Genomic DNA, 11,697 nt, shown 5'->3' with positions numbered 1-11,697 from the left:
AATGTGAGAGGAATAAGCAAATAAGTAAGTCACAGAAGAGGGGTTTGGTGTATTGCCATTGTGGGAGTGGCTTATTTTGGGTTTTGCTTCTGGAAACAAAGTGTCCATTGCCATTGTCTGAGAAAACTATAAATTCACTAGAGGCTATCTAGTCTTTTCTGTGAGTGAGCTCTGATCATCAGCGTCTGGCAATAACAACATTCTGCAAGAATCTGCTCAGGAGAAATGGAAAACCTACTGAAGCTGTGTCTCTTTCTTCTCTGCTTTGAAACTGGTAAGTATTGCCTGCAATTTTTTTCCTTATCTACTGAAGGAAGAAAATGAATTGCCTTTAATTTTACCCTGCCTTGTCTATGGTGTTAAGACGTGTTGTTGACTAGAGCACACATATTGGGCAAAACATGGGTGCAGCTAAATGATCCCGAGGTCCAGATTTCCATGGGAATTGACAGCATGGCACCTGTCTCCTTTAAGCAATCTTTATCTTTGCAGCTCTCGCTGTACAATGTGTACTGTGTCCATCTTACAAAAATGGAAAGTGTGTTGATGGGAATCAGACATGCACTACAAAACCTGGTGAAACTTGTATGATCCGCAGAACCTGGTCTGTAAATGAAAGTAAGTATGTGCTCTGTGCCCTGGAGAAATTCTGTTTCTCCTTCAGGATTCCAAACACCATCGCTAAGATACTTTACTTAAAGACAAAGAGTTTACTGATATCCAGTTATGATATTCCAAACCTTGTGCTGGGGTCAACTTTTGAAGAATGCTAAAGCTAAGCATATCTGGAGTGAGTGGGGCTTCTCTCCATGATTGTATTTATACATTCGTCAGTCCTTGATCAGCAACATCTCTGCTTTTTAGTGTCTGTCTTGGTTAATTTTCCATTCCCATGACAAAAGAGCATAGCCAAAACAACAACAAAAGAAAACATTTAATTTGGGGCTGGCTCAAAGTCCCAGAGTGAAAGTGCATGAGGATCATGGTTCATAGCATGGCAGAGGGCATGAAGGAATGGTACTGGTGCAGTAGCTGAGCATTTCCATGCTGAGTCACAATCAGGAGATGGAAAATGGAGAGAGAGGGAGAGAGATAAGAATGAAAGTCCGGTGCAGAATGACTTCATCAACCTGGATCAGGGAGTCTAACTCCAGGTGGTTCATTGTCAGCATACTTAAAACACAGTACAATTTGGGATAAGGATACCATGCAACAGTCAGTCAGTCCAGTCAGTCCAATTTCAGGTGCACAACAAAGCTTAAGGTGTGGCATTGGCTTTTGAAACTCCAAATCCTATCCCTAGTGGCCCAACAAGGCTACAGCTCTTAATTCTTCCAAAGAACTTTGACCAAGTGGGAACCTAGCATTGAAATATTCAAGCCTATGAGGACTTTTCTAACTCACACTGCCACAGGGACCAAAGGCTACTAAATATCAGTCCTTAAATATACCATTTCTCGAACTTTTCCCTGATGGCATTAGCTTTTCTAATGTTCATTGAGCTTCTATCTTAGCCTGGAATCACATTCCCTGGATAATCTTTTCTCATCTTCAGGACACCTTGTTGCTTTTGAAGTCTTCCTGATTCATCTGTCTTTTGGTACCTTTCATAGTGTGTCCTTCCTGCCATTCCATAGAATCTGGTTCTTGGGGGCTAAGATTATCTTCATCTTGACACTGAATTGGATCCCTGCCTGCATATCTGCTTACGGGTTGATGATGGTCTACATGTAGAGCCTCAAGCTCATCACTAAGCAAATTCTTGTCCTGTAGTAAAGGCTCTTGGATGAATGGACTTTCTCCACATGTAGCTTAAATGTATGTGTCAGGAAGGCTTAAAGGCATGGAGCACCAACTCCCATTCAAGAAATTTCATTCATTGAAGGTGTCCTCAATTCAAAAGTACTTGCATATGAGATTGTATCCTGGCTCTCAAAATTATATTTTTTTTATTTCTTCTTCCACAGGCAATAAACTGCGAAGTGCGGAGTTGAGGTGCACGGATGACTGTAAATTTGATGAAATTTTTTCTGAAGGTCTAACAATACATACATACTGCTGCGATTATGAAGATTTCTGCAATAGCATTGACTTACCAATTGTGATGTCCTAGTGTCATCTAGTTTAAGCTGACCTCATCATTCATTTCTTTTACTTCTGGTCTTTCTTTTCTTCCCTTGGGTTTCATATTTTTCTGGACTAGAGATTTTTCTAAGCCTCATATTTGTGCAAGTCATAGAACCTGAGGACAGACAGACATTCCTTGGTATTGTGAAAATATATCTGATTATATCAGTTAATTGTTATTCCTGATATTCCCTACCCTCATCAACATGAATGTTGCTGACATGTGGTTATATCAATGCATTTATCACATCAGTGGTTCTTGGTAAAATAAATAAAAAGTAGATAAAGGATGGCAAAGTGTACCCTAAAAGATGTGTTTTAGAAAATTGGTTGCAATTTTTATCATTGTGACTTACACTTCCAGGGAATAATTTAAAGCAGGAAAGATTGTTGCTGATCCTGGTTTCAGGCCTTTATTATCTTGTTCCATTGCCATGGGCCTATAGTAAAGTTAAACATCAATGGCCAAGATATACCAAAATTTCTCATGTCATGGTGTCCAGGAGTAAACAAGCCAGAGGATGGGGTAAGTTAAGGATGCTAACAAAATACCCTCAGTGGACTGCTCTAACAAAGTAAGCATCACAGCTGAAAAGAAAAAACATCTAGATGGTCTTGTTCCAATGAATGTCAAAAATCGCCGCTACAAGGCTGTTATACCAAGTTTCACCCAGTGAAGAAAACCTCCACCTATTGTTTCTGTTATATTGCTGCCAGAAAATAAATGCACTAAATGCTTACTACTCTTTGAAAGATGTTTTTTTTTTTTCTGAGCATGTAGAACCCAGAGTGAAAATGGTGTTGACGCTAAGTAAGAATGATTTGAATTTGCAAGCCCCTATTCCCTCCCACCATCAAAGTTCAGGTACTTTAGGATTAAACTTTCATTTCATGTATACTTAATGCTCAACACTGAGTGGAATCAGATTTCTTCTCTATGTGTAAGTATTGTGGGAAATTGCCAATATGGTGCCAGGTAAAAATTCAAGGGAATTTATTAGGGAAAAGCCTTACTTACAGAGTGAACTAGCAGCCGGCAGGGCAACAGTAAGTACAGCAAGCTAGAGATGAAATGGAAGAAGGGGATGCCACATGTGCACCCCCAACTCTTAAACCTTCCCTACATCATCCTGACCATGCCTCCAGATGTGTGTTCAGTCACAGCTGTAGCCAGCCCCTAGCAGGCATGGCTACAGTGCCCCCTACAATTCCCCTTTTAGAATAAAAGAGGATTAAAACTTAACAGTGTAAAGTATCAAAAATTAACAATCATAAAGTTAAAATATAAGAAGATACAACAATCTGCTTATGTCAAATCCTAACTATCTATTTTAACTAAACCCTAAAGTCATCTGAAAGAGGTGTCCAAGCCTGAATACCTCCTTCCAATCCCAACCCTAAACAATAGGAAGATATCCCTAACTTGGTATATACTATCGTATGTAACAACAATGGGGGGAAAGGGGCAAAGTATCCTCCAAGTTACTTCCTGCTGAAATGGGACAGTGAGAGCCTCGTGGGGTCCTGTAGGAAGAAAATATTACTATAGTGAAATTCTTGAAAGGATTGTATCCAGTCCATGTTAGATTGGATTTGCTTGATTGAAGACCTCAGTTGAAATCCTCAACTTAATTGAAGTCAGTACCTGAAGCTCTGGCCTGAGTGTCAGTTGAAATGGAGTAAGTTGGAAACAGTGCAGTCAAGGAGGTGTGGCCCATTTTCTTCTCCTGGGGCATCCAAGGATTGCTGTCAGGCAGGTCTTCATTGGCTGTGTGGGACTCTAACATAAATGTTAGCAGGGAAATGTTTGCTAGTGTAAGTATGTATACTGGAAAAGGCAACCATGGGAGAATAACAATTATGACAGGGTATACACCTTGAAGGAAAAAGCCAAGAAAAGACAAGGACAGTCCCCAAATTCTTCTCTTTTCTGTATTAAATCAATTGGCTTCTTGATACAATACAGAAACTCTAAAGTTTAGTTAAACATCATGCTTGGATTTTAGAGGAGGAAAGCCAACTCCATCTCTAAAACCAACATTGGTTTAATTGAATAGGAAATAGGAAATAAAGAGAAATAGGGTTCTCTGAGAGACAGCTGTAAAGTTTACTGTATGACGAGTTCCCTTTTTTTGATGGTTATTGCTACCTTCTCTTCTTAAGTATCTACACATGCAGTGTCCTTTGACTTCTGGCGATGAGTTTTCCTGTGAAGATAAAAGCAAAACACTTCCCTTTCCTTTGGGAGGTTTCTATTTAGTTCATGAGCTATACCTTAGTAGAATACCTGTCATTTCTCCTCGTCAAGAGGTGTTTCCTTTTCAACTTGAATCTTGATCAACTTCGAAGGTATTCAAAGTTTTTCTTCTCCTGTGGAAACCAATGCAAAATCCCTACCCCATCGTAACACATGTCCTGGTTTCTATACAGAGGTAGGTACATCTTTGAAGTATACCGGCTGATTCAGTTCAGCAGTTTATTGCATAGTCCATTGTCTTTCTGCAGCTGTTTGTCCTTTAAGAAAGTTTAGTGTTAATAAAGCATTATCCAACCTATGCTTGGGGCATTGAGTTTTCCCAGCCTGTCTATGGAGCATCTCCTTATGTGTTCTATTAGATCTCTCAACCACTGCTTGTCACATAGGATAGTGTGGTATAACAATAACATGCTTTATGTTATAATATTTGAAAAACTGTTCCAATTTTGTGGAGACATATGTTAGAGCATTGTTAGTTTTTATTTGTGCAGGTATACCCATAACTGCCATCACTTCTAACAGGTGTGTAATAACAGAATCAGCTTTCTCAGAGTTAAGAACAACAGCCCATTGGAACCCTGAGAATGTGTCTATAGTATGATGCATATATTTCAAATTTCCAGTTTCTGCAAGTGAAAGGCATCCGTCTGCCAAACCTCATTTCTCCAAATGCCCTTGGGATTACAGCCTGCTGGCAATGGAGCTTGATTATAAAAAGAACAAGTAGATCAGTTTCTCACTATCTCTTTGGCTTGTTGCCAAGTGATGGAGAAGCCCTTTTCAAACCTTTGCTATTTACATGATGTTTCTTATGAAATTCTGAGGCTTCCAGCACTCTTCCTATTAATAAACTATCAATATCATCATTGCCTTGCGCTAGTGGGCCTGGCAGACCCTTATGGGATGTGATATGTGTAATGTATATAGGATTACTTCTGTTTCTGATTGTTTCCTGTATTCGTATAAACAGTGAAGTTAATTCTGTATTATCAGGAACGAATTCTGCAGTCTCAATGTGTAACACGACTCTCTCTGCATAATGAGAATCAGTAACTAGATATTAAGAGGTTCTGTGAAATCCATGAGTACCATGAGAATTGCATATAATTCTGCCGTCTGTACAGATGTATACAGATTTTCAACTATTTTACTTACCTAACCTGCCTAATAACCTGCCTTAACTGATTTGTTGCCATCAGTTTAGAAGGTAAGAACTCCAGAAATGGGAGTTTGTCTTACAATACGTAGAAGAATCCAGACTGTCTTTTTTATTAATTTAATTCTGTTAGTTTTGGGGATAATTGTTGCTAATCATTACCAAGAGTCAATAAGAGCTATTGGCCAATATTCATTATTCTTCCACACGGAGGAAATTTCTTCATTACTTAAAGGTACTATAATTACTGCTTTTCTAGTCAGTTGACGGATCTTTTCTAGTCAGTTGACGGAGTCTTAATTAGCCCTTTGGAATCAAATCAGAAATCTTTTCTATATATGTCTTTAGTTTTTTATTCTGTTTATGTGGCAAGAATATCCACTCCAATATGGCGTCTTCCCTCTGCATCAGAATCCCAGAAGGGTATTCTCTGGATGGCATGATAACCAGAATACAGTCTAAATTAAGATTTATCCAATCTACATGCTCATCCAATATTCTGTTTTCTACCCATTGTAATTCTTTTTCTGCCACAGCGTATTAATATTCAAGGACTGTTTAGGTCCTTATCACCATTATGGGACATTTTTAAATGCTTTAAGTCATGTCCTTCTACAACAATAACTGTCGGTAGTTGAGAAATTTCCCATAGAAGGTTCTGAAGACTATTAAGAGTTTGATACCGATCCCTTCTAATTTGTACCTTTTGAGGTCTGATTCTTTGTAAGTCTATCTTGTAACCTAAATACTTAATAGAATCTCCTCTTTATATCTTTTCTGGGGCAATCTGTAACCACCCATGAGGCAGAACTTCTTTCACCATTTCACACATGTGTTCCAGAGTTTCCTTATTGGAATCTGATAAAACAATATCATCCATGTAATGATAAACAAGAGATTGTGAAACTTTATGATTAGTTCCAAAGGTTGCTATACAAATTGCTGACACAAAGTAGGACTATTTAGCATTCATTGTGGCAAAATCCTCCACTGATGTCTTCTAACTGGCTCTGAATTATTAAGAATTGGTAGAGTAAATGCAAATTTTTCTCTATCATTTTCCTGTAGTTGTATTGTGAAAAAACAGTCTTTCAGATCTATGACCATGATCGACCATCCCTTAGGAATCAAGGATGGCAAAGGCATTCCAAGTTGCAGAGAGCCCATTGGTTGAATTACCTTATTTATGGCTCTCAGATATGTCAGCATTCTCCACTTACCTGACTTCTTTTTGATAACAAGTACAGGAGAATTCCAAGGGCTGGTAGATTCCTCTATATGTCCAGCATCTAGCTGTTACTGAACTAGTCTTTCTAAAGCCTCTAGTTCTCAGAGGTATAGGCCATTGTCCTACCCAAACAGGTTCATCTGTAAGCCATTTCAATGGCAGGGCCTTTGGCTCCTCTGAAGGTCTATCATTTGTAACTAGTTTCTGTACAGCCTGGATGGTTGGCAACCATTTTCCATAGCATCTTACCAGATCTTTTCTACCATCTAAAGATTGTACATAATTTGTATCAGACAGTGGAGGAATATTAATCTGAGTATTCCATTGCTGTAAGATATCATGACCCCAGAGATTTATAGCTATATCTGCCACATATGGTTTCAGTCTCCCTTTCTGTCCTTCCGGCCCAATGCAGATCACTGAGTGAACACTCTGTCGAACTCTAGATAGAGTTCCAATTCCTAAAAATTGTACATTCCCCTCTGTAAGAGGCCATTTCTGAGGCCAGGACTTGTGAGTAATAATAATTACTTCAGACCCAGTGTCTACTAAGACAGTAATAACTTTATTAATTCTCACTTTCAACTGAGGTCTTTTATCATTAATAGAAGATTGCCAAAATATGCATTTATCATCATGTCCAGTCACATTTGATTCTTCATTGCTAGCCAAACTACCATCTAGAGCAGTATTATTTTTCACAATAGACAAAGAACTATCTATTCATCCTGTGAGAGATTGTCTTCCACTGCTACTGGGAACAAATGGGCCTTCTTAATGTGGGGGCCTTTTAAGCCCCTCCCCCACAGGGTTTCACAGCCTTAACAGGTTTCCTTGCATGTCCCTGGTCGCTCTACCTTCATTGGTCCAGTTTCTGCCCTTACCACATCTTCTACACATTCCAGAAGGCAATGGCCTTGCATATGAGGCATTGTTAGAATTCCCTTGTCTACAATTTCTCTTAATATATCCCATTCTACCACAGCTGAAACATCTAGGTTCCTGTCACCTTCGTGGTTTCCTGGGGAAGGCTCTTCTTACCCGAGGTTGTGATTCATAGTAGTGATAACCCCTGGCCTCTTGGTACCTATGTTGACGTCTGTAAGGTGCTTCTCCTTCCCAAGACTTTGTGTCCTCACCTCTAGAACTTTTAATCTCTTGTTGCCTTTTTAAAGCTTTTGGGATGGCTTCTCCTACTCAAGCTCCAGTATCTTGCACAGTATATTCAATGTTGGCTGCTTGCAAAACCCATTCTTCTTGCAGAGCTGATCTGATCTTTAAAGGCAAAAGTATTCTTTTGATATTGGGTTTCATTTTCATAAGCTATTGTGTACATAATTGATTGTCTTGTTTCCAGAACTGTTATCAGTAATTCTACTGCCCTAGAAAACCATGGAAAGAAGTCCTAGAACTATTCTGTGGGTCCCTGTTCTATTCTTGCATAGGTTTCTAGGCTTTCCCCTGACTCATGTACCTTATCCCAGGCATTTAATGTTGTTTTTCTACATAGGGACAGTTTATGGTCATCATATTCAGCCTGAGCCTGTGGGTTAGCATAAATACCCTCACCAAGAATCTTATCTAGGGGGTTTAATAACCATCCTTTATGCCTTGACTCTCAAAGATATTTGCCTCTTCCCTGACCAACACCTTCCACTAGATTTGGCATGAATTCTCAAGAACAGCTGCTACCAAATGTTTCCAGCCCATGGGTACCACCTTGTTAAAGAATGCCCATGAATGAAATAGCTCTTTTACTTATGGGCTGTGGAGACCATGTTAGACAACTGATTCTTTAATATTCTTAAGATCCTTCCCCTTTATAGGTTGCCATACATAAGCTATCTATCCCTGAATGCTTCTTAGAAGGTAGCTTTACTACCATGGTCACTGGGTACATTAATGGTGTATGCGTAACAACCTTAAAAGAATAGTCATGATACCTGGGTGGAGTAGGTACATCAGATTTGAGTGATTCGGTCTCTGAGACATCCCAATGATCTTTAAGGCTAGTAAAGATATCCTCAAGAAAAGTTTCCATTTCCTGCATCACATAGGATTCCAAGCATGTTAGCGAATCTGTAAATTGCTCTAACTGCTCCTCTACACATTTTTCTAGGTCTTTAATATGTTTGTCCTTAGCCAGCTTCTGGGTGGCATGGAAACTGCCTTCTAGGTATTGGAGTCTATTTGTGCTCCAACATGTGATCGAAGTCATGATTTGCTGAATTTGAGGCCTTAGCAATCGACCAGATGGTCCTATCTATTCTAACAGCCCTGTTCTGTCAATTATCTTCCAAACATTCGAACCTACATTCAAATTTTTTGTCTGCAACCTTAGGTGCTTCAATAATTGATTGAATGTCATTGTCCAGCAGCAAGTACAGCAAACCGAAGATGAAACAGAAGTAGGGGGCTTCCACATGTGTGTCCCTCATTCTTAAACCTTCCCTACATCACCTTGATCATGCCCTCACAGGCATAGTCAGGCACACCTGTAGCCAGCCCATAGCAGGCATGGCTACAGCGAACCTTACATGTAAGATATACACATAAATCAGTAAGTTATCAACATTTTAGTTAGCACACATAGTATTTATCAAACAGTTATTAGCTACAACCATTTTCTCCTTTTTGTATTTGGTTATAGTGTAAGCATCATGAATGGAAAGGGAGTAAAGTGTCTGTGGAGTGCTTAGTCTTGAACAGAATATCTAGGCCCCATGCCCTCCTTCCAAGGCTCAGTGACCACCACAGAAAAGAGAGTGGAAATATTGAAAGTGTCAGAAATAGTGTAGTCCTGGGGAAAACTGTATCCAGGACATGACAAGGTCATTGTACTCCTGGACTCATGGCAGCTTTGGTTCCCTACACAAGATCTGCAAAAGATCAATCCAGTCAGCAATTCCAGCATGGATGGAGGAGGGGAACATCATTTCCTGTCCCTAGCTGAGGGGCTAATCAAAGTTAAGAGAAAAGAGAACCAGTTTTCTTCAGAGGTTTCCTCCTTGGTAAGTTGTCCAGGCAGTGATAGATGTCCCCATAACTATGTTTGTTTGAACAGCACTAATTTGACTCAATGGTTTGGGTTTTTTAATGATGTGAGAGGAGTGGCATGGAGAGGATTTAGAAGAGATTGGGGGAAGAATGGATGATGTGATTATGATACAAATAATTTAAACGCATGTATGAAATTCTCAAAGAATTGATAAAATTTATTCATCACATTTGTCTTAAAAATGACCAGTACATCATTTGCTATGTAAATTCTATCTTTCCCTCATGAGCACATGAGGGTATATGATGGTCAAGTAGGGGACAGATGGAGAGGGAAAGTAAGGAAAGAAATACTGTGATAGAGCAACAATGGGGTTAGGGGAAACCTGGTGCTGGGGAAATTCCAAAAATGGGACCTCATGACACTGAGAAGCTTCTGAATGGCAAAGGACAACATCATTTGGACAAAGCAGAAGCCTACAGGATGGGAAAAGATTTTTAACAGCTATACATCTGATAGAGGGCTAATATCCAAAAAATATAAAGTACTCAAAAAACTAAATATAAAAAGTAACCCAAATAAAATGGGGTGTAAATCCAAACAGAATTCACAAAAAAAGGAAACTCAAATGGTTGAGAAACACATAAAAAATGTTGAGCATCCTTGGCCATCAGGGAAACACAAATCAAAACTACTTTGAGATTTCATCTTCAAGCTGTCAGAATGGCTAACACCAATAAACAATGAAATCAATAAAACAGCAGACAGGTGAGAGACCTGTCTCCAGTCTGTGCTCAAAACCCAGCCACACACTGGACTGTTTCCCTCCAAGACCCATTCTGATGCCCAACCCACTATGCACTGGAACATCCTCCCCTACAAGCACAGTTGACTATACAATCACAGTGTAAACGACACTAGTTGGAAAAATGGGTGAGTGACTGACCTCTCAGCTGGACTGTACCAAAGTCCAGACCATAACTCATCCCCAGAGCACATCCTATGCCCCTTCCTCTTCCATCCCAGGCCCAGCAAGGCAGCTGGACCTTGCCCCCACCTATGGTGGAAATCCACTACTCTGCTCCAGTCCCCAGCAGCCTGCATGCAGGTGAGAGACCTGCCACCAGGCTGTGCCCATCCACCCACCACCACCCACTAGACCCTGTTTCCCCAAAAGGCACTCTGTGCCCAACCCCAGGCACCTGAACTTCATCCTCATGACCCGCCCTGCCCTGAAACCCAAGAAGACTACATAGGCACAGGTGCAAACCACAACAGTTTGAAGAACAGGCACAGGCACAAGACACAGGTTGGAAAAAAAGATAAGCAAATGTAGGTGTAAGAATATATTCAAGGAGACACCTGAGGCCTGGGGAATTCTCACAGGGTGAGTTCCATCCAAGTGGGATCCAGTTCAACCAGTGGCTGCCAAGGGCTAGAAACCAGCCCCACCTCCATCCAGTGGACTATGTAAGCCTGGGCCTGTTTCTGGGTAGCTTTCTTCAGCCCTGCTCAGAGAAACCTAATGCCTGGGGAATGCTCATGGGGCAAATCCTATCACAGCAGGGTACAGCCCACCCAGAGACTGCCTAGATTCTGGTATCATTCCTGAGTCCATCCAAGGGAAGAGGAGAACATCAGGGATTTGGACCTATTTGCACCCAGCAGAAAGGAAGCTGGGTCCCATACCCACCAGGGGAAGAAAAGACTCCCTCTACACCCATCAGAGGAAAGAAAGGAAGAAGACAATATAAAAACACATTTAATAACAGAAAAACCAATATGACACCACCGGAGTCTAGGGACTTTACAGCAGCATGACTTGAACATCACAATGCAGAACCATAGGACAATGACCTTAAAAACAAGTTCATGAAAATGATAGAGGCCCTCAAAAAGGATATGAGAAAATCCCTTAAAGAAATGGAATA

At 40.3% G+C, this 11,697-nt stretch overlaps 1 protein-coding gene across 1 annotated transcript; it reads left to right on the top strand.

The window, feature by feature from the left end:
* Nucleotides 1-225: 225 nt before the first annotated feature.
* Nucleotides 226-2,113, top strand: LOC118237896 (acrosomal protein SP-10-like). Its single transcript, XM_035444335.1, has 3 exons — nucleotides 226-274; nucleotides 493-618; nucleotides 1,968-2,113. The coding sequence occupies exons 1-3, from the start codon at nucleotides 226-228 to the stop codon at nucleotides 2,111-2,113; spliced, it is 321 nt and encodes a 106-aa protein (XP_035300226.1).
* The last annotated feature ends 9,584 nt before the right edge of the window (nucleotides 2,114-11,697 follow it).

Source organism: Cricetulus griseus, chromosome 4, assembly GCF_003668045.3.
Source record: "Cricetulus griseus strain 17A/GY chromosome 4, alternate assembly CriGri-PICRH-1.0, whole genome shotgun sequence".
Taxonomy (NCBI): Eukaryota; Metazoa; Chordata; class Mammalia; order Rodentia; family Cricetidae; genus Cricetulus; species Cricetulus griseus.
Note: the sequence above shows the minus strand (reverse complement) of the source record. Positions and strands in the feature narration are given on the sequence as shown.